Source organism: Rattus rattus, chromosome 2 (assembly GCF_011064425.1).
Source record: "Rattus rattus isolate New Zealand chromosome 2, Rrattus_CSIRO_v1, whole genome shotgun sequence".
Taxonomy (NCBI): Eukaryota; Metazoa; Chordata; class Mammalia; order Rodentia; family Muridae; genus Rattus; species Rattus rattus.
Genome location: NC_046155.1, coordinates 41842654 through 41865153, shown reverse-complemented (window position 1 = coordinate 41865153; position 22500 = coordinate 41842654). Strand labels below are relative to the sequence as shown.

Genomic DNA, 22500 nt, shown 5'->3' with positions numbered 1-22500 from the left:
TTCCTAGCTGGCCTCACTATGCAGTGGTGACTCGGGCCACCCATAGCCTCAGGAATCCTGTGCCTCGTTCCACGTAGCGAGCGTGTAGCTTCTGAACACCTGAGATACCGGTGCCCAGACTCAGCTCTGCTGAGCACACGTGTAGTGTGGCCAAGCTCTGATGACGACAACAGATCTGATGAACGACACCTTTAGACTAAGCTATATTAGGTCGGTAATATTTTGTAAAAATTTTCCCCTCTCTTACATTCGTTACTGGGAGCGGGGGCCGCAGATGCCCAGGTGCCATCGAGTGACGGTGGAGATCAGAGGTCAGTTAGTAGGAGTCAGTTCCAGCGTGTGGCTCCCAGAGGCCTGATGAAGGTGTGACAGTGGGCACATTTATCTACTGAGTCGTCTTGCCATCTGAGAAATGGCTTCATTGTTCATAGCACTTGCCTTCCACTTGACTTGGACAGTTCTCCAGGCTGTCTGTGCATCTCGTGCTTGTACTCGCTGCCTTTTGCTTCCCCCGCTCTGTCTGGCAGGCCTTCTGGTCCCTCAGATATCAGTTTAAAGGTCATCCCCTCAGGGACATTTCTTTGAACTCTATTCCAGTAGTCTCAGCTGTTCCTCTCCAGTTCAGTATCATGCGTTCCTGCTTGGCGCGTTACAGTTGAGCTTTCCGTGTTTCCTGTGTACTGTTGGAGCCTGGACCCCCACAGGCTTGGCCTCTCCAGCTTACCTAGCACCCAGTGCCAGTTCCCTGTGGGTCGAGGGAGAGTACCCTCCGGCAAGGATGACCTGCGATGACCTTTCCCCCTCCAATCCCTGGCTAGGCTGTGGAGCGGCTCATTCACGCCCAGCTCTGCGAACTGAGCATCGAGACCCTGGAGCGGCACGTGGTTCAAGCGGTCAACTCCAGCCCTGAGCGGGGCGGTGAGGAGGTCCTGCATGCCTTCCTGCTTGTGCACTGTAAGCTGCTGGCTTTCTACTCCAGGTAAACCCGAGGGCCTGGCCTGAACCAAAACCCTTCCAGACCCCTGTCAGTGAAGCCGTCCCAGGCTCTGATCCCAACCCTTAGCCTTTTTCCTCCTCTAAAGTTGGTTCTAACCAACAGTGGGGAATCTGTCGCCGGCCCCTGGAGCCCTCCTAATGATAACTTCTGTTTTATATACGATTTTGATTTTTAAAACTGGTAGGCTAATCTTCTTTAGACCGTGTAGTTCTCCAGCAGGATTTACGTTGCATGCTCACAGACCGCCCTGCCCTGTGTCTGCAGCCATGGTGCGAGTGCCCTGCGCCCTGCAGATCTCCTGGCCCTCATCCTTCTGGTTCAGGACCTCCAGCCCTCCCAAGGCACCACCGAGGAGGAGGAGGATGGCAATGACGGCCCTCAGGTCTCACAGCACAATGAGAATGGGGAGGGTGGGTGGTCTGGAGGGTTGTACAGATCCGGAGAGTTGGCGCTGGTTTGAACCTTGGATTTTCCACTTAGCTGTGTGTGTGCCGTCTCAGAGCCGGGAGTTCCTCGTCCGTGTGGTGGGGATACTGGGGACATAGTGGTGTCACTCATGCAGATCACACAGAGCCTCGCGGAGCCTAGCATACTGTCACCCTTGCCACACCACCATGTCACCAGCGGCTCCAGGCTATACAGGTTCAGATACCAGCACGTCAGACTTTAGGATTGGAGCGCCCTGGACAGCAAGAAGGGCTAGAGAAGAGGGCCTCCGTGAAGAACTGGGAGATGAGGCTGTGGGAGCAGCCGGTTCAGCCTCACTGACTGCTTCTCCCTGGCTTTCTCACAGCCTTTCCCCCATAGGAGACCCATGAGCAGCCAGAACATCCCAGTCCAGCAGCCGAGGAGCCAGAGCTCCTCAGTTCCCACCAGGAGTTCCAAGGAGACAGTATGTGCCGGGTGCTGGGAGGAAAGATGGCAGCCCCGTCTTGCCTCAGGCCAGGCCAGACCTTTCCAACTTTCCCTAGGAGAGCAGACTTGGCTGAACCTGTTGGGGGAGGCTGCCTGGCCTGTGGCCCTCATCTAATGGGATGCCTTCTCTTCCAGGACACAGACAGCATCTCCCTCCCTGAGGAGTACTTCACCCCTGCTCCTTCCCCGGGCGAGCAGAGTTCAGGTGAAGCCTGTGGAGTGGGTGGGTGGGTGGGTGGGTGGGTGGCATCATGGGGCAGAAGCCAGTCTGCAGCCTAGAGGGTATGTTTTGGGGGTCACTGTGTCCTGTTCCTTGAGGGACTGAGCACGCGTCACTTAGACTGCTATAAATCGGCGGCCCTCCCTGTCAGCCTCAGCTTGAATTCAAACACTGCTGAGGTGCTGGAGAGATGGCTCAGCAGCTAGGAGCTCTGGCTGTTCTTCCAGAGGACCCGGGTTTAATTCCCGGCACCCACGTGGCGGCCCACAGCTGTCTGTAGTGCCAGCTCTGGGGGACCTGACACCCTCACACAGACACGCATGCAGGCAAAGACACTAATGCACGTAAGGCAAAAATAAATCCTTAAAAAAAGAAAGCACCATGCAAATGGTATCGCCCCAAAGCTCTGTCTGCTCTTACACAATTGCATATACGTGTCCTCTCTGCCTCTAGTCATTGCAATTAACACTTAAGCAGCTGGCCCTAAGCAGTAGTCCACTTGACTTCAAGCCCATTTTAGAGTGAGAATATTCAGTTACAGAGGTTTTCAGTTTTTTTAAACCTTACCTGTTTTTCCAAGATCTGGGGGTAAGTAGTAAAAACTCACTATTAACATTACTAATGTTCAAATTGCATTTGAATACACAGCATTGCTCAGAGGGGGACATAAGCCAAATCCAGCCTGTCATCAGCAACAGGAAGGAACGGAGATCTTGGGATAAGAGGAGGGAGTCTGTGCTCACCCACCTGACGGGGGACTGGCTTGCAGAAGGGACACATTAGGAACTCTATTTAAAGGAGTTTCTGTGAGGCTTCCCTAGACCAGCGGCTCTGAGCCCTGGGTGCACTCAGCATAGCCGAGTCGGTCCTCAGACCCGGGGCCAGGGGGACCTGTGGTGTGCACTGAACCCCACCTGCAGCTGGACTCTCCCCCCGAGGAGCTTCTCAAACCACCAAAGCCGAGAGCATTCAGAGATTGTGACGTGATTAAGCTGAGCTGTGGTGGGACTGCAGAATAGCTTTCCCTACAAAGGACCCCAAATGACTTTCACACATGGCTCAAGTCGAGCACACTGAGTTAGATATTCTTAGGAACCTTAGGTAGGTCTGGACTGGGCTTTGGAGTACCTGGGAGACCCAGAGATTACAGACTGATTTTTACGTTTGGACTTTTTTCCAGGAGGAGGGTTCATAGCCTCCTTTGGCTTTTCTGAATACCCCGTGCCCCAAGGCATAACTGCGGGCTTTGCGTGCCCTTGGCCTCCATTACACACCGCCTTACAATTCCTTCCCTGTCCGTCACCACCCTCCCGCCTTGGGCGGCTAGGTCCTCTGAGCTGTGCCTAATGCTCTGGCATGTAGGGAACTCCCAGCTTACAAGTGGAACAAGTGCGTTCCTAGGTCTCAGACACCTGATTTATAAATGAATGACTGCAGTGCAAGCCATTTGTAAACTTGAGTCTGCACTAGGCGGGGCATTCTGCACAGCTCCGAAGCTTACAAATCTAGCCACCCAGTGAGGGGGAGACTGCTTATAAATGAGGGCTATTTGCGGTGAAGTGCAAGAAAGGATAATATTACAAACATGCAATATTTCAAGCACACAGCGGCTCCCATAGGCTGGTGAGCTGGATAGGAGGGAGATCAAGCTCAGTTCCCTGCACACAGTAGGTGCCCAGGGAGCTTGATGTCTGAAGAACTGAATGGGGAAACGCTGACTCCCTATGCAGCGGGAGGAACTGAGGGAAGAAGCAAGGAGGGGGCTGGGGCACAAGGGGGGGGTCTGAGAAACGTGTCCCACCCTGTAGCCAGAGGCCTGTTGGGGCTCAGTTCCCAGAAGGAAGCCTCTGTCCCAGCTGCTTTAACCCTGGAAACTCGGAGCTCAGCTGAAACTGGGCAGCTCTGAGGGAATGGCTTTCAGGCACTGTGGCCACAGGAACCCCTGACGTGCTCAGTGCTCGGGGCTAATGGCTGGAGCGTTCAGTGAGCCGGAGCCCCTGAGCTGCAGGGGCCGGGGTGGGACATGGCGTATTTCCTCAGTTCTGTTCTCACTCGTCTATCAGGTAGCCTCGTATGGCTGGATGGTGGCACCCCGCCCAGCGACGTCCTTCAGGTGAGCCTCCTGTGGGTCCTCCTCACCCTGCTCTGCCATGGATGCTGAGGCCAGAGTTCCCTCCTGGGTAGCTCCAGCAGCCACAGCAGCACCACAGCCTCCTTAGCTCTAGGGCAGCTCAACATGGAAGTGGAGCTGGGGAGAGCAGTGAAGGTGACCCTCCCCCCAGGTTCTTGGAAATAAGCATCCAACTTAAGTTTTAATATTAAAATTAAAGTTTAAATATATCTCTTAAATTTAGACATGAGAAATAACAAAAGTCAAATGAGGAAGGGACTAAGACCCGCCCCCTGAAAATAGAATATGTTCTAGGTGCTTCCTCCTGGTTTATTATTTTGTACACACACACACACACACACACACATTCATATACACAGATGTACACTCACACATGCACATTCACACTCACACATGCACATTCACACTCACACACGCACACTAACACACGCACACTCACATGCACACTAACACATGCACACTCACACAGGCATATTCACACATGCACACCACACACACCACACAGGCACACCACACAGGCACACCCACAGGCACACCACACACACATGCACACCACATGCACACACACATGCACACCACACAGGCACATTCACACCACATGCACACACACATGCACACCACACAGGCACACCCACACATGCACACCCACACAAGCACACACACACAGGCACACACACACAGGCACACCCACACAGGCACACACACACAGGCACACCCACACAGGCACACACACACAGGCACACACACACATGCACACTCACACACTTTGCATGAACATGTGTGCATACCATATGCATTTTTCTTTTTTATACTTAGAGCCCACTGGGCTTCGCTGCCCTTTTTACCGAAGCATTCTCCTGTCTACCTAGACCCCTTCAACATTACAGCAGCATTCTGTGAGGGGGTTTCTAGAGTCCAGCCATGCCCGTGTTATATTTACTCAGGAAGCCCCAGAACAATAAGCAAATGGCTCTCCACTCTTCATTGTGTATAACTAGAGTGACTCCTTACAGAGAAATTTCTGTGGTATCTCAAGTGACTTAATTAATTCTCTCATTTTTTCCCACTAAAAGATTTCTTATACATGCAGAGCCCTTTAACCCCCACCCCAGGCTGGAGTCCTGTTCATTGCCTGTTTGCCCAGCATAGAGAGCCTCTGGGATGTTCTGAGGGTGACTGAAATGCCAAGCATGTTAAAGTTCCTCTACCTCAAGTGAGAGCTTTCCTGACCTGACTCTGTTTCTCTTTGGATGCTCCTTGACCCCCACCACCACCCAGTTCCCGTACCCCCTCCTGCTGCCCATCTCGGTATCCCGTCCTGCTTAGACAGGACAGCCCAGCAGAAACTGAGACAGACAGCAGAGAATGGAGGCTACTCATGGGTGCGTGGCTCTCTAAGCAAGCTCATCTCCTGTCTCAAGCACGGCCCTAGCAAGGGCAGCTTCAGCAGCACAGAGGCCTCAGGACTGGGTTTTATGGGAGCTATAGGTTGGGCAGGGGATGGAAGCCAAGGTGCGTGGCTCCAAGATGTGGATGAGCCTGAACCTGTCTTCCTCCACTCCCCACCAGACTGACATCTTCCTCCCCCACAGATGGCTGAGGACACCCTCAACGGGCTGGCGCCACACTCCCCAGAACTTCCCAGGCCCAGAAGGATCTTCCTGGATGCCAACATAAAGGAAAACTACTGTCCCTTGGTGCCCCACACCATGTACTGCCTGCCCCTGTGGCCGGGCATCAACATGGTGCTGCTGACCAAGGTACCAAGCCACTAGCCCACCCTAGCAGCTTCCGGGGCCTGCATAGCCTCTCATCAGGTGCCCCATTGGCACCCACTCTTCCTGGCAGAGTCCCAGCACCCCACTGGCCTTGATCCTGTACCAACTGCTAGATGGCTTCTCGCTTCTGGAGAAAAAGCTGAAGGAAGGTCAGGAGGCCGGAAGTGCCCTGCGGTCCCAGCCCTTTGTTGGAGACTTGCGCCAGAAGATGGACAAGTTTATCAAGAATCGAGTTGGGCAGGAGATTCAGGTAGGACACCGCGGCTGAGAGGCGGAGCTGGCAGTGGGCCCAGGTCATCCCCGGTAGATGAAGGGCACGCTCTGGTTCTTGTCCGTGTGTCCCTCAGTCTGTGGCCCTAGTTGTCCTCATGAAAGGATAATAACCAAATTGTTGTACTTGACATTTTTTTGAACCTTTTTATAGGAATTTGGCAGTACTCAATTTGTAATCCCAGTGCTTTAGACAGGAAGTAGGCCTGCTTAGACGGCCATGACATAGCCAAGAGAAGCCCACCCATAAGCCGGAACCTGTGTGTCCCAGGGCACTCTCTCTGCTGGGCTCGTGGAGAGTAGGGCTGGGTGGAGACTGAGACCAAGCACTGAGCACTATGGGAGACCATCACAGGCACCAATCACAGTCCACCTCGGGGAGGGGGTTCTAGAGCAGAAGGGTTCGCTGATCTATCCCTGGACCTCTGCTGTAGCCTGCCTGAGCCTGCCTGAGCCTGCCTGAGTCTGCCTGAGTCTGAGTCCGTTTCAGGAGCTGGTATTCTTCGGGGCTAGAGTGTGTGTTAGCCTGAAAGGGGCAGAATGAGTAGGGGAGGCAGAGCAAGTAACCAGAGCCCTGACTTGTCAGCCAATGGCAGTGTCCTGGGCCTCATGGTGGCATACCTGTTAGAATGCTGGCTCTCACTCTAGGGAGAGCCACCCAGGACTCCCTCGAGGCTACCCCAACGCATCCACAGGCCACCTGCAGCAGCCACTTCTCTTCAGACTGCAGCTTGTGCCCCTTGAGGGACTCAGCTGGCTCCTCTGGTGGCATTAGGGTACACGTCTGTGCCCTTCGAGGCCACATGACCTTCACCTAGCCCACAGAAATTGCTGTGTACATCTCGTCCTGCTAAGTGCTGGAGGCAGGTGTGTCTGGAACGTCAGGACGCAGGATGGAGTCTCCCCTGGAGCTCCCTGCAGAGCACAGCCCGGAACAGACCTGTTTCCCTTCTTCTTTACAGAACGCCTGGCTGGAGTTCAAAAGCAAAGCCTTCTCTAGAAGCGAACCAGGATCGTCCTGGGAGTGAGTAGCCATACTCAGCATGAAGGGGAACTGTTCAGAGAGAGTTGCTGCAGAGTGTCCCAAGGCACAGGGGAGAGAAGCTACTACAGGAGGTTGGAGGGGACATGGACCTAGCACCAGGCACGTAGGCCTGGGCTGCACCCAGATGCAGCACTAAGTCAGGGCCACCCAAGGAAGCCACCACTTATCAGCAGAACGATGCGGTTCAAGGAGATGCTGTGTGGCAAAGAGCACCTCCAGGAAAAGCCAGGCAGATGTCTGTCTCCCTGTGTGGCGGGGGTATGCGGCCATGGCTCTGTGTGTCTTTGCCCAGGCTGCTTCAGATCTGTGGAAAGCTGAAGCGACAGTTGTGTGCCATCTACCGGCTAAACTTCCTGGCCACTGCACCCAGCAGGGGAGGCCCACACCTGCCCCAGCACCTGCAGGGCCAAGCCCAGAAACTCATGAAGTAAGAAAGGGGCGGCTGTGGGAGCACGAGGTGGGCAGGGCTCGTGCACAGCGGCCCAGCTTCCAGTTTTCCTCCCTCCCTAGGGAGCGACTTCAGGACTGGAAGGACTTCCTGTTGGTGAAGAGCTGGAGAAATGTCACCATAGTGTCATATCCTCTGCCTGGCTCAGGAAAGCCTGGAGTGTCCAGGGCAGCAGGCCCCGGGGAGGCTAGACATGTTTGTCCCGCCATGGTGTCCCACGGAGCCATCTATAGGAACAGCCCACGCTGCATTCCAGAATCCCAGAGTCACCTTAGCAGTCTTCTAGGACCTTTATGCCCATGATTCCCATCCGTCAACGATAGTCCTTTCCCAGGGGTCCAGGATGCTTGCTGTGAGAGCACCCATGTCCTCCTCCATGGATGGTCACAGCATAGTGACAAGGAAGGGCACTGAGAAGGCCCACCACAGACATATATTATCACAGCTTTTCTCATTTAAAATCTCCCATGTTTCTGGACTTGGTCTGGTGGGACTTCGGTCCTAAGCAGGCAGAGGAACAGGAAGCCACAAGACCTCTTCCCCATAAGCCACTGCCGTTCCATGGGGCTCTGTTCCCCTCTCATATATGATGCTTTCAAATGCTCAGGTAAAGAAAAGCCAGACCAGGACGAGGGTGGGCAGTCGGCCAAGCTCCTCCATCTGCTGAGTGGCTCTGTTCATACAGCAGCCTCGAGGTGTACGTTTAAATTCACTCCTCCAATGAGCAGCTGTGAACACAGCTTCCTTCCCACAGAGTGCAGCCCCACCTACATTAAACATGAGGTAGCAAGGATCTTAAGAGGGTGAGGAGCTGAGGGAAGATGAGGCTCCTCGAGCTGAGCAGAGGCAGAAGCTCGTGGAGAAGAACGGCCTGGTCTTCCAAGTCTCACCTCTGCACAGCCAGAACCCCACGACCAGGGCAGAGGCACACCCCACTCTCCCCTCCATCTCTGACTTTTAAACCCCTTAACTCGGGCCTTCACCTACCTGGAGGATTTCCCAGGCCTGGTCCACTTCATCTATGTGGACCGTACAACAGGGCAGATGGTGGCTCCTTCTCTCAGCCCCAGTGAAAAAATGTCTTCTGAGTTGGGCAAGGGGCCCCTGGCTGCCTTCGTCAAAGCCAAGGTAACTGTTCTGGTGGGCCTGGGCGTTCTTTGCTGCTTGTCAGGGTGGGGCACACTGAAGCCTGACCCCCACCACGACCCAGGAGAAACAGGCCATTTTTGTCTCTGGGGCGCTAATCACTTCCACTGTAACCCCGCCATGATTGTCTGGCATCGTGTGTGTGTGCTTAGTTAACGGGCTACAAGCTCCTTAGGCACAGTGGCCTATTCTCTAGAGCCAGTGGGGCTCAGTGCAGACTGGCAGCCCCCAGTGTGCCTGGCGTCCCCAGAGTGCTGGCCCTAGGTCGGAGCCCAGTGCGCAGAAAGGATCTGCTGAGTTGGCCGCACTGGAAAGAACCTCAGGGTCTAGCAGTTTGGGCACCAGAATTTGATTTCTTTAATTCTTGTCATACTAGGTGTAGAGCCCAAGGACTCGTGTACCGAGACAAGCGCTCTGCCCCTGAGCTACTCCCACACCCCAGCCGAGGGTAGCGCGGTTTCCACTCAGGAAGCATCTCTCTGTTCTTCCGCTTTAACGACCCTTCTTCAGGACAGACTGGAGGTTTTTGAAGGAAAGACGCTGCCATTTCTAAAATGCTACATTTTTATTTTGTCTATGTAAAGTGTATCATAATAGATGAGCTAGATGGTAGGACGCCAGTCCTGGAAAACCCGCCAGGTTCTTGTCGGCTGTGCGGCCTTGACATGGCCTAGTTACATTTCCGTTACATTGTAGTTCAAATATCCCCACACAGCGTCAGTGTAAAGGGTTCAGGTCACTAAACACAGATGAACTCACAGAACTGGGGCATAGCAAGGCCCAAGCGTGCTATACACAGCATGGCCAGCTTCCCCACCTACCACGGTCACCTCGGCATCCTGATGTGGGGCAGTGGTGACTCTTAGCCTATTACTCTTCATTGCCTTCCTCCCGGTACTGCCTGCCCTGCATGCACAGGGCTGTGTGACACATTCTCACGTCATGGTGTGTGCACCAGGTGCCTCTCGTCCCGCTGTTAACTCTTTACATGCCTCACTTGTAGCAACGCCATGACCAGGTGTAGCGGAATTCACAAAAGCTCCCCACTGAGTGAGCGTTGAAATTGCCTCCAGACTGTCACTGTTACAGATGATTTGAGGACACACCTGTGCATACACCTAGGTCCCCGTCCCTGGTCAGATGGGAGGACTGTTACTGAAACTGTCTATTCATGTGGTCAGGCTGTATTCCTGGAGCGTGTAGCTGACTCCCATGTCTGTCGCAGATTTAATTAGGTAGTATATCCTGTCAAGTGCAAAGTCAAGACCGCATCCCTTCCACTGAGGCCTCTGACAAAGTGTGTCATTTCTCAGCGCTGGCACAAAGTAGGCAAGCCTAGTAGAGAAGACCTCCCCTCGGGCTGCTCTTAGGCAGCATAGGGGCCAACACCTGCTTTTGGCAGAGCATTCCCGGGACAGGAATGTCCCTCATGGCCACTGTTCCCAGTCACCAAATACTGAGCCTATGTTTGGGCCTGACCCCTAAGCAGGGAATGTCACAGCTCAGGGCTCACTGCACGTTTTGATGCTTTCCACGGCCTCCAGCACAGAGCCCGAACCATTTCCTCCCAGCCCTGCCGGCCTGGGCAGTTGGGTTTATTCAGTCTTCTTGGCTGTTTTCTGGTCCCAGTGAGCAGTTTACTCATCCGTGGGTTGTGTGTAGTGAAGCTACGTGAAGCACTGCCACTTGTATTTTATCCCCATGGCAACTGGAGGGGGCCCTATCTCAGCTTCCATCCTGTAAGGGCTCTTCCTACTGCTCCGACAGCATCCTGCCTCTGGGAAGTCCTGGACTCCCAGGGCCTCCACAGTTCTGTGCTGTGCATTCCGTACGGAGGGAGGTCACGGCCTGAAAGTGGTACTAAGCAGTCTCCCCTCCCCAGGTCTGGGCTCTGATCCGACTGGCACGCAGGTACCTGCAGAAGGGCTGCACCACACTGCTGTTCCAGGAAGGGGACTTCCGCTGCTCCTACTTCCTGTGGTTCGAGAACGACATGGTGGGTGTGCCCAGTCTCTGGGCAGGACGGTCCTGAGAGCTGTCCACTGCTTAAATCCTTGGATACCTTTCTTCTGTGCTGTTCAATCTGTCTGTCTCATCTCCTCTTGTCCCCGGGTGGAGCCACAGGTAAGCACATGACTGCGGTGTAGGACAGGCCAGGTAGATGTGAGCCAACGGGAGGCAACTCCCTATTCTGAGGAGAAGCCATTTATCCGCTGTCTCTAGCCATACGGTGCCAGTACTGTCACTTATAAACAAGAATGCTACACCATAACCCCCCACTGTCTGGGAGGACCCAGGTTCAAAGCAGTTGACCAGCCTGACTGAGGCTTGCCTCCAGCTGGGCTCAGGCCCCTCCCTGTCCTGTGTGGTATTGTAGACCTCACCCTGCCACTGTACCACAAGGCCATTGGAAGCCACTGTCTCTCCCTTCCCTGCCCCCTTTCTTCTCCTCATCTCCATAACTCTTCCCACTCACTCACTGTCTAAGAATCACTCCTCCCTCCCTCAGAGTCTCTTGTCCTCCTGTCCCTCTATGCTCCCTGGCTCTTGCTCTGTTCTCTCTGCCTGCTGAGGGTGTAATAATTCTATCTTACTATAGTGCGATGGAGTCTGCTGACCCATTTCACAGATGGGGACACACTGATGTCTTAGAAATAAACACCATGGCTGAGTCCACAAAACCCAAACAACAATACTAGAAACTGAGGTCTGATGTCCTGATCCTCAAGCTCCCAGTCTTCCTACACCCCCAGAATGCTAGAGCTTCTAAGGACAAGAATTTGATGACTAGAGTGGCCCTGTGGGGCAATGGAGTGCAGCCCAGCTGTGGGAGGCCAATTTTTGACCACTGACTGTGTCACTCAAGTCACACACGGGTCCCTGAACACTGCTGAGCCGTCTCCCTATGGGGCAGGCCTCATGGTGCCACCTGAGCCTCCAGGGGGAGGATCTGCGGGCACCATCAGCGTGCGTGGCACAGTACATGTTTAACTGGTTCTCCTCTCCCCTACCTTACCCTGCACCAATAATTCCCATTTCTTCCAAAGCAGAGACTTCCAGTCTGTTGATAGACAGACAGACAGACAGACAGACAGACACACACACACACACACACACACACACTTCCTGGACCTTTGTTAGCTCCTCACACAGCTCCACCCTTTGCTATGTAGCAAATGCTACAAAGTATAGTCAGTGCTGATCATTGGACCACACTCCAAAGGCGGTGGTAGCTATCTCTACCCCCAGACAAGGAAGCGAGGCAAAAAGCTGGGCCCTGCAAGGGCTCCCACCCTCACCCCTCAAGCCCACCCCCACCCCTCCACACTGCTCTCTCCCTCCCGTTCTAAGATGGCCTTCCCCCTCCCACAGGGATACAAACTGCAGATGATCGAGGTGCCTGTCCTCTCCGATGACTCAGTCCCCATTGGCGTGCTGGGAGGTGACTACTACAGGTGACAATGACTGGCCCTGGAGCCACATAAGCCCCAGGTGTTGGTGACAAGGCCTCGAGTTTCCACGAGCACTAGCCTTTCCAAGAGAGAGCAACTTACCTTGATGTGATAGAAACCTGGTGGGGGTGGGGGAATCCCACGTGAAGAGAGGAAACGCCCAGAAGCACACTCAAGTCTCTGCTCTCCTGCTGCTGGCATAGTGTTGGCTTCAGGGGACAACTTCAGTAGGGGACACACACACACACACACACACACACACACACACACACACACACACACCTCTGTTAGCTGGCACGCTGTTCGAAGATAGAGAGCCCCAAGAAAGGGACTGTGTCCTGGTGGTGCGCTAGAGCTTAGGGGCAATGGCAGTGTCACAGCCTGGGCCATTCTGGGAGAACCATGGGGTGGGCATTTTGAGGCTTCTGTGGCCGGGAATCCCTGTGGCCTTGTCTGAGTCCTGCCCTGTCTCCTGCAGGAAGCTCCTGCGTTACTACAGCAAGAGCCGCCCCTCGGAGCCGGTCAGGTGCTATGAGCTGCTGACACTGCACCTGTCCGTCATCCCCACTGACCTGCTGGTGCAGCAGGCCAACCAGCTCGCCAGGCGCCTGGGGGAGGCCTCCCGGGTGACCCTGCCCTAGGCCGTCTTGCTTGCAGACATTCTCCACAGCTAGGCTTCTTCCGGTCCCTTCTCCCATACCCCACTGTGGACTCCTCCACACAGGCTAATGAGCAAGCCTTCTCTGAAGGGAGGGGTGCCACGTTTCTGTTGGCCCCCAGAACCGTGTGGTCAGAGATGGCAGCAGCTGCTCTGGAAAACTGCCCCTCTGGGTGCCCAGGAGAGCGGAAGGAAGTCTTAGTACTCAGGCTGTGTGAGGTCACCGCCCTCCTGCCGTGCTGCACAGGGTAGCTGTTTTCCTACCCTGACTGCAAGGTGCTCCCTCTGGCTGGTCTACTTTCCAGCTTGGCTCCTGCCCCCTTGCAACTGGGCCAGTGCTGTTTCCTCACATTTGGACTGACAACACCTACCTCAGGGTGGTCAGGAGGATTGCTGGACATGCTCAGGTGCTCAATAAATGTTGGTTCTTGTCATTATCCAAGCCCGTTCTTGGTCTTCCCTGTGGCACTGAGAATCATCTGCCTCCTTAATACCATAATTTGGAAAGGTTGAAATATATATCATATATGATATATATGTCTACCACCCACACTGTTTAGGATGCCCACTTTATTGGGGGGGAGGGGTGTTTCACATGTGTGCTTGAGACCAGAGGTGAGCTATTACAGTTCTCCAGATACCGTCCGCCTTGTGTTTTTGAGATGGTCTTTAACTTGGTCTAAAGCTAAGCTAGGCTGGCTGACCAGAAGCTCCAGCGACCTCCCTCCCTCCCTCCCTGACTCCTAGCACTGGGGTTACAAGTTCAGGATAGCCACCACTCATGACTTTTTAATGTTTTCATGACTGTGGCAAGCACTTGACCAGCTGAACTATCTCCCCAGCCCCTCGGATACCTGCTTTTAAAATAGAAACGGTTTCTTTTAAGTCTTAGAGGCCACGTGGCACGAGGTATCCAGTTTAGCCCATACCCCTGGCTTTTCTATGCTATCATCCCTGGGTATCTGTGGAGTGTATTCTAGGGATACCGAAATCTGCAGGTGCTCGAGTCCCTTAAATAAACTTGTAGCATTTGCTTAGAGCCCTCAAACCCCCTCAGCTTTGAGTAATCTCTGTCTTATACCAACTATTCAAATGCCGTTTAACTCATTATTCTACCTGCCGAGTGAACAGAGACAAAGCAGGCGTCTACTTACTGAATGCAGACGCAGTTCTCTATTAAATCCACTTCTAATGGACTGCATGGGAGTGTGGGTAGAGGCTTCGCACTTGGGTTTCAGGAGTGATCGTGGACAGCGTAAGCCCTCCTGGAGTGTGGAGTGAAGCCCACGCTGAGGGTCAAGGGGTTCTCAGAGGCCCTCTTACACGGCCATCTTTGGCGTGCCCGCTGGGTTTTCGCCATCTCTGACCCAGGTTCCTATTACCTACCGTCTAGGGCTCTTGATCCGTTCATTTTCTCTGACAGGTAAAGACTTGAAAGGGAGGGGGGAATCTTGAGAGCCAGAGAAATAAATTCCCTGAACACAGCAGCAGACAGAACCGTTGGAGAGAGGCTTTTATTGGGGGTGACGAAGTACACCCCAGCAAGGTACACACAGAGAAAAGACTCTCTGCACAGCAAAGGGGGTCCCCAGAAACCAAAGGGCTGGGACTTTTAAGAGTGTTTGAGGGGTTCTTCCTCCGCCAATTTATGGTTTGGGTTTGAACAAAAGTAGGACAGGGAGGGTGAGAGAACCACAACTTTGGGGTAAGCAAGATCTGGACTGGCCTTGAACCTGTGGTCTGGTCCCTAGGCAGGCAAGCCCACTTGTTAGCAATTCCTGTAGGCTCTGCCCAGCAGTTACCTAGTGAGGAACAAGGGCCAGGCTTGTAAGAACTGATACCTACCTCACAGAAATGCCTCAGCATGGGCTTGCTAAAAGCACCTCTCCCCCTCCACTGCAACATACCACGTTTTATAAAACAGCACAACTAGAGAAAAACCTTGTCAGGTTTTGGTCCCAGGTCAGGAGGTTAAGGAGGAAACCAGCCATCTTGGAGGCTCACCAGTTTTATGATCTAGGAACCGCTTCTCCCCCTGTCTTCCTCTTGTCCAAACTGCCACACTAGGCTGCCCAGTTCAGATTGCAGCACTCCATTTTCGGTACCCTTCTCTGCAGAGGAGTGACTCCTGAGAAGTGGACAGGTCCTCTGTTCAAGACAGGGCACAGGGTAGTGTGGAAGCACACTAGCTGAGGTAATTTACAGGTGTGAGCCCAAATCCTTGAGAGCCTTTGGAAAATTGGAAAGGTACCAAAACAAAACTGTTCAGACCTTTCCTCCCAGCAAGATTAGCCTCAGTGGAGTGTGCAAGAGAGAACAGCTCTTGGGGACATAGGTGACCTTTTCTGTTGTCCAAAGGCACTGGTGTGGTTGTACTTAAAGATGGCTGTGGAGGTTCCTGCAACAGTGCCCGGGAGCAGTGTCCCGGACTCTACCCACCAAGCAGGAGTAAAGTCTGACTTGACTGTGCCCTTTCACTGGGTAGGATCTCGGCCCCGCCCCAGGCTTCTGCCCTTCCTGAAAAAGAAGGCAAGAGGAAGGCGGGACCTCCGCTTTGGCTCCTCCCTTCCTCCCCTTCTAGCCCCCACCACTGGGCCGGGTAGAACTTAGTTAATTGTTCTCCTTTTGGTCCGTACTCGCTTGAGTCCTGGAGGCGACACAGACTGCCAATTCTTAGCCTACACGCCCCCTTCCCAAGACTAGCTTGCGCAAACTCAGAGCCACAGGAGCTCAGACCCTGGGAAATCGTGGCCCAAGGCCAAGGCTGACACTGGACTGTAACTCCTAGCCCCTCCCCCTGCCTGGGCCTCTGGAAAGCCGACTGCAAGCAAATTGCTGGGGGCAGAAATGGCTGCCAGCGGCCGAGGTCTCAGCAGGGCCTTGCACTCCACTCCCTGTCCTGCTTGGAAACGAGTTCAGTCGGGAGCCAACGGGCGCCTGAAGCCCGAGTACGATGCGGTGGTGATAGGAGCAGGTAAAGCTAAGGAAGCCAGAGCTCAGGGAGGGAAGGCAGCGTCCTGCCCACTGGGCCTTTGAGGGACCCCCAGGGAGCCTCCCTGCTGCCTCTGCTGTGGGGCACAACCTGGCCGGGAGTCCCAGTGAGCGGGGTCTGTGATGGGAGTCCTCCCTGGTCTGGGAGTCAGGATCCCTTGGTTCTGATTCCGCCCTGGGGTCCTGTGTGGTCTAGAACGGCTCTTGTCTTCTGAGTTTAAACCTTTCTGTCTAGAATGACAAGGAGTGACTAAGTAAACGTAGGAGTTTCCCTGTATCTCCTGCAAAATGAGCGACTCCTTCCGGGACCATATGCAGGTAGCATTATGGTACTTAAGAGTGAGGAAGAAAGACCTCGGGACCTTAGACAAATGAGATCCCACTCTGAGTTCTGGTACCCATCTCACTTCTGAGATCATCCATTAGAAGAGGAAGCCAGAGTTGTTTCATAAAGGGAAAAGGTGGTTGGGGGTTCCCAGACACCCTAATGCGCACCCACAAAGGGTGCCATCTCCCATGGCTTCCCTCAGACATAGATACCTGCTATAGCGGTGGTCCTGCAACCTCTTGCCGACTCTCAGGCTCTCAGCACTGACGTGTGCTGGGTAATAGACTAAGGCATAGCCTAGGGCCTGGCTGCACTCCACACCAGGGCCTTCCGGTTCACACTTTTGGGGCCTGGAGGCATTTATTTCCAGCTGGGCCCTTTCTGTAAGACACCTCACACAGCTTTAAGTAAATGCCAGCCTGGTTTGGCCTCTTCTTGTGTCTACTGAGAGCCGCCCTCTCCGATTTGTGCACACACGAATGTTTATTACACACAGACTTGCTTTTATTATCGATCCTAAAATAAAGATATGTCTCACGCAGTTTTTACAAATCAAATATACAGAGCTCTCGATTTAGATGCCAAGTTTCCTTCCATTGAAAACACATCTACCCAACACTCCACACAGGGAGTGAAAGGACAGCAGCAGGGCCCAAGGTCAGCAAGCTCCATTCAAGGGCTGTGCCTTTCTGAGTGGGCATCCCCTCAGGCCTGGGGGTTAGCAGGTCCTGAAGCAAAAGGGGACACAGGAAAGTCAGTGAGGACTTGGGGACTGGACTTTGGGGGTTTTGTTCTTTGTCACTTGAAGTCTCTTTGTCATTCATGGCTGAACTGAGACCAGTTGCCAAGGAACCTTTGCTAGTTTTCCAAGATTGGTGAGCCACCAATGAAAAGCCAGATGGCCGCCATGTTTGTTACGGCCTTGCAGCAGGCTGAGTGCTTCTCTGGACACTGCTAAGTCTCCTCCCTCAACACCCCAAGGTTCCACATTGTATATGAAGGATATATATTACATGCATATTACTCTCTCTTTTCTCTCTCTCTCTCTCTCTCTCTCTCTCTCTCTCTCTCTCTCTCTCTCTCTGCCCTATATGTTAAGAACTTCAAGGCAGGGGGTTGGGGATTTAGCTCAGTGGTAGAGCGCTTGCCTAGGAAGGCATAAGGCCCTGTTCGGTCCCCAGCTCCGAAAAAGGAACCAAAAAAAAAAAAAAAAAAAAGAACTTCAAGGCAGCCACTGGCTGTCAGACCCACATGCCTCTCTGTGGGTCAGGCCAGGTAAAGCCCAGGCGGCCTGCCTTGAATTTATGTATATACTCAGAGAATGGTTTCTCCAATTGCTGGTTCACACCAATGGCAGGCCTAACAAGCATTTTTCTCTTTTAACTTTCTTATGAAAAATTTATAACATTTTAAAAATAAAAACCACAGCGTTTCCCAAACCTGTGGGTCTTGACTCCTTTAAGGGTCAAATGACCCCTCTCACAGGGGTCACATATCAGCTATCCTGCATATCAGACATTTACATTATGATTCGTAGCAGCAAACATAATTTTATGGCTGGTCCCCACAACGTGAGGAGGTGTACGGTCGCAGCACTAGGAAGGGTGAGAACCACTGTATGACATAGGTCATCACAGAAACTTACCACAGCATGGGTTACTGCTAGGGCATGGAGCCTTGGTCCCGTGAAAATGTTAGTCAGGCATATGCTAGGTCATGGTGTAAAGTACATTTATTTTGTGAATAGTGAGCAAAGGGCTTGAAAAATCCAGTTTCCGAGACTCCACTAATGGCCGAGAAGTTGGCTCAGTGACCTTTAAAACTCTGGGTGCCTCCGTGTGGGAAATTTAAAACAAAAGCAACTCAGCCATGGAGAAATTCATCACAGGGGTCATGGCTGCTCCCCTGCTGGTGGACATTTGTCAGATAAGAGTTGAGCATTTGATTTGAGCCCAGGCTGGGTCCAGGTGGGTGCTGAGGGATCACACGCATCTACTGACATCTGAAAGGTAAGAGTGGTACCTGTCACCATCGAGAAAAATGACCGGGGGCCCCAAAGCTGGCTGACACCCGCATGGCCTATTCTCTGCCTGTGAATGATTCTCCAACTGCTGGCCTGTCTCCGTGAGCAGGGCACAGCCTGAGGCCTGCATGCTTGGTATAGCCCTGATGCTGCTTGCACAAAAAGAACACTGGGAAATTGTAAGAGATCAGGTTCCAGCACAACACCCGAGACCTGCAGGGTGTAGCCTGCTTTGTTACTGATGCACACCTTGATGCACTATGAGTTACTCGCTTCATTTTTAAAAATTCTGAATTATTCATATCTCCTTGTTGGAGCCCTGGGGACTGACAGAGACACTACTGTGCCTGGTTCCATGCACCTTGGGTCAAACAAGCTATGTGTGGCAGCAGCTGTCCCCATGAATGGCACTTAGCCCCTGCCCACACATACCTTTGAAGCCTTCCCAGTCATGCAAATCCAGACCATGACACTTCCATACTAGAAGTCCAGTAACTTTTCTCTGACCTTGAAGCAAGGAACAGAGCTTCTTCGAAGCCAAGGCCAACAGAACCGGAGTGGGCTCCCTGATGCCCCCTGAGATGCTGAATCTAAATGTGGGACCGAGGAGAAGATATCTGGGGCCTGGGGAGAGAAAGGGGGACTGAACGCTTAAATGTATTTGGTAACACTCGTGTCTCTTGTCTCCTTGCAGGACACAATGGGCTGGTGGCAGTGAGTACCTCTTTGGTCCTACTTCAGTGTCCCCTGAGCGAGTGGCTTCCAGCAGCAAAAGGGAGGACTTGAAAAAGCAAGCAGGACAGAGGCCACAGCAACAAAGGAAAGGGCAGTCTGTCCATCTGTCCGTGCATCTAGTGTTGATCCAGGGCCAGCTAGAGGGGACATCATGGACTGCCTCCTTGTCCTTCCCCAAGCCATGTGGTCCCCACGGCCTATGGGAGGGTCTGAGGCTTATGAAATGTCACTCACTGGCACGGAGGAACAAGTTGGAGCTTGGAGTGGGGAGGGTCTCTCACACCAAGGCAGTTTGTGCTCCCCAAGAAAGAAAGTGTTGGAAGGAAAGAGCCTAATATACAGTCTAAACTGTAGGGCTTTGCTCAAGATCAGATACTATCAGCAAACGAAGACAGCCGAGGAATCTCAGAGCCTGTGTGGAGTAGAGGGGGAGTGCTCTGTATTCTGGTGGTGGATAGAGATGCCCTTTGGGCTCAGACACCGCTGAGCAGTGGACCTACTCAGTGCTTCCTCATTCCCATAGTCTCAGAGCAACCAGCTTCGCAGATGTTGGCCTGTGAAGTAGTTTTTGTCTCTTCAGTGAGACGCGTGGCTTCCCTCTGCGTGCCAGGCCAGCTTAACGGGTTCACTCTTTTGTTCTCAATGCGATCTATCTGGAGACTAGGTTCCCAGCTCCTCTGCTCAGAGCTCTGGAAGCCTGAGGTAAGCTGTTATCCCTCACTGAACCTTAGTTTCCCATCTGTAAAGTAGGGGCAAGCACAACAACTGTTCCTAGCATGGTGGGCTAGCTACACCCACACGGTGGTTACCAAGTGAACTTCGAAAAAGGTGACTTAGGAATGTCACCATCTGTATTGCCATATGGATATCAGCGGTACAAAGACACACGTGTGTGCATGTCCACACACATGTGCGTGCGCATATGTATACACATTCTCTCTCTCCCTCCCTTCCTCTCCCCCCTCCCCCACAGGGCTGTAGGGCCTACGCTAACACATACACATTCTCTCTCTCTCTCCCTCCGTCCCTCCTTCCCTCTCTCTCTCCCTCTCTCTCTCTCTCTCTCTCTCTCTCCTCTCCCTCCCTCCCTCCCTCTCTCTCTCCCTCTCTCTCTCTCTCCCTCCTTCCTCTCTCTCTCTCTCTCTCTCTCTCTCTCTCTCTCTCTCTCTCTCTCTCTCTCTCTCTCTCTCTCTCTGCAGGGCTGCAGGTCTAGACTAGCATACACACACATATACCAGAGAAAGTACCAGAGAAAAGAGAAATCCTGCATCCATCATTTCTCTCAAATAAAGTTCTGCTATGGCCACAGGTGTCAAGGCATACTCAATAAAGCCTGTTTTAAGTACTCACTAGAGAGCAGCTCAACTTGTGGGTGATGACCCTTTTGGGGGTCGCATATCAGATATGGTGCGTATCAGATATTTACATAACGATTCATAACAGTAGCAGAATTACAGTTATGAAGTAGCCATGAAGTAATTTTATGGTTGGAGGTCACCACAACGTGAGGAGCTGTATTAAAAGACGCAGCATGAGGAAGGTTGAGAACCACTGAGCTAAGGTCGCCCTCACCAGCCCCGTGAGCTGTGGAGGTGGGAACTGTAATCATTAGCCTACCCCACGTGTGAGGGAACTGGAGCGTGTGGGTCAGCAGGAATGAGATGAGGGTGAGAACCAGAACCTGGAGGTCCTGGCCTGGCGTCCGCAGCCCCACCATGCTGCCTCTGATGTGCCCCAGTGAAAGAACTGGGCTTACCTCAGACTGGGAGGAAGGAGAGGGACACCCAGGGCAGAGTAGACATGATGCAATTGTGTCCCTAAGGCCTCCCCTCAAGGAAGGAAAGTCATCTTCATCTGGGAAGTGGAGGGATGGACGTAGGCACACCAGGTCTGAGAGGACACGTAGACATCATGGCCAAGGGTTTGGTGCAGGCCCTGCAGTGAGGCTCCTTGGTCAACCCCAGGGGCTCAAGAAAGGACCCTGTGCCCCCCCCAGGCAGCGTACCTCCAGAGACTAGGGGTGAACACCGCGGTCTTCGAGAGGCGCCACGTGATTGGGGGTGCAGCTGTCACTGAGGAGATCATTCCTGGTGAGTCCTGAGCAGGGCGTGGGGAGAGGCTGGGGTGATCAGGGAGTGACTGGTTCTTCTGATTTGGTTCCAGGATTCAAGTTCTCCCGAGCGTCCTATCTCCTCAGCTTACTGAGGCCCCGGATTTACACAGACCTGGAGCTGAAGGTAGATGGGCCCGTCTTGGCCTGGTGATTGGTGGGGGTGGGGGTGGGTGGTGCTCCCTTCTTCCTGGCCTGGGAGGGAAGCATCATATCCCATGCCCCAAGCAGCTTGCTGCCTGAGGTCTTTCTTCCCTTCCAGTCTCTAATCCACACGTGTCGCCCTGCATGCCATAGCTTGATTTTGTCTGAGCCACTCTGTGCTTTAAGATCAGCAAATCTCAAATAAGAAATAGGCCTCTTGAAAAAAATGAGGGTTTGGGGGAGTTGTTTTTTGTCTGTCTGTCTGTCTGTTTGTTTGTTTTTTTACCATCAGACTTTCAGTCTGCATGGCAGCATCCGGCTGATGCCTTGGGCAGGGGCTTCCAACTCCTCTCCAGCTCCCTTTGCCTCCGGGTATCTTATCTGGTCTTTATAAAGCACCCACATGCAGCCTTGGGCACCCAAGTTTACAAAGCTGCCCTCCTTAAACTTCGACGTCCACCATTCTTGATAGCATGAGCAGGAAACTGTGCCGCTGTGGGCAGAGTCCCCTTGGCACATTCTTGGTCTCCGAGATAAAAGAATTTAAAAACAGACACAGAAAGAAACTCAGAGGCGGTGTGTTTTGGAGGGAGAGGGCCGTGAACGTGATGTCAAGATACCAGGAGAAAGCGCTCGTGAGGGATGGGCCATTATATTTTTAATAGTGTGCAAAGCAAAAGAGTAAGCCACAACGTTGGCACACCGGGGCGGGGGATGGGTACCGGGTACCCGTGGCCTCACCCTGGGTTTTTGTTGGAGCAGTGTAAGATTGCTCCTTCCCCAGGGTAACACGGGCCTTGCATTCTCCACCTTTCGAGGCTGAGCCCAGGGAATATTGAACCTTAGTGTTTTGGAATGAGACATTTAGCTAAGAGTTAGTTGCTTTTGGTGGCCTGGACCTCAGGTTGTACCTCAAACAGGGAGGAGGAATAAGTATGGTCTCAGTTTACCTTACCCTTTTGTGACCAGGAAGGAACAGCATTTATTACCCTAATTTACCCTTAATTCTGTTGACATTGGGCCAGGAAGGAATAATTGTATTTCCGGCCTTCGCTTACCCCTTAGCTTCAACAGGCCCATTGTGAGGGTCCGAGAGCTTTGGCGGGTAC

At 53.1% G+C, this 22500-nt stretch overlaps 2 protein-coding genes across 4 annotated transcripts in view; both read left to right on the top strand.

Moving 5' to 3' along the window:
• The window catches only part of Hps1 (HPS1 biogenesis of lysosomal organelles complex 3 subunit 1), a 23076-nt gene extending 9579 nt beyond the window's left edge, over positions 1-13497 (top strand). Inside the window, exons 5-18 of the mRNA XM_032892011.1 lie at positions 819-979; positions 1262-1379; positions 1791-1889; positions 2048-2117; positions 4196-4245; positions 5856-6023; positions 6112-6291; positions 7274-7335; positions 7649-7783; positions 7867-7932; positions 8788-8932; positions 10833-10946; positions 12323-12405; positions 12881-13497. Of these exons, the coding sequence (XP_032747902.1) occupies positions 819-979; positions 1262-1379; positions 1791-1889; positions 2048-2117; positions 4196-4245; positions 5856-6023; positions 6112-6291; positions 7274-7335; positions 7649-7783; positions 7867-7932; positions 8788-8932; positions 10833-10946; positions 12323-12405; positions 12881-13043 (1614 nt within the window). The 3' untranslated portion in view covers positions 13044-13497. The remainder of the gene's footprint in view (positions 1-818; positions 980-1261; positions 1380-1790; positions 1890-2047; positions 2118-4195; positions 4246-5855; positions 6024-6111; positions 6292-7273; positions 7336-7648; positions 7784-7866; positions 7933-8787; positions 8933-10832; positions 10947-12322; positions 12406-12880) is intronic.
• Positions 13498-15650: 2153 nt separating this feature from the next.
• Positions 15651-22500, top strand: part of Pyroxd2 (pyridine nucleotide-disulphide oxidoreductase domain 2) — a 27476-nt gene continuing 20626 nt past the window's right edge. For all 3 annotated transcript variants that reach the window (XR_004386820.1, XR_004386819.1, XM_032891999.1), the window contains exons 1-4: positions 15651-16034; positions 19097-19116; positions 21134-21227; positions 21301-21374. Coding sequence is in view for 1 of the 3 variants with exons in the window: in XM_032891999.1 (XP_032747890.1) it covers positions 15908-16034; positions 19097-19116; positions 21134-21227; positions 21301-21374 (315 nt within the window). In the remaining 2 variants the exon portion in view is untranslated. The remainder of the gene's footprint in view (positions 16035-19096; positions 19117-21133; positions 21228-21300; positions 21375-22500) is intronic.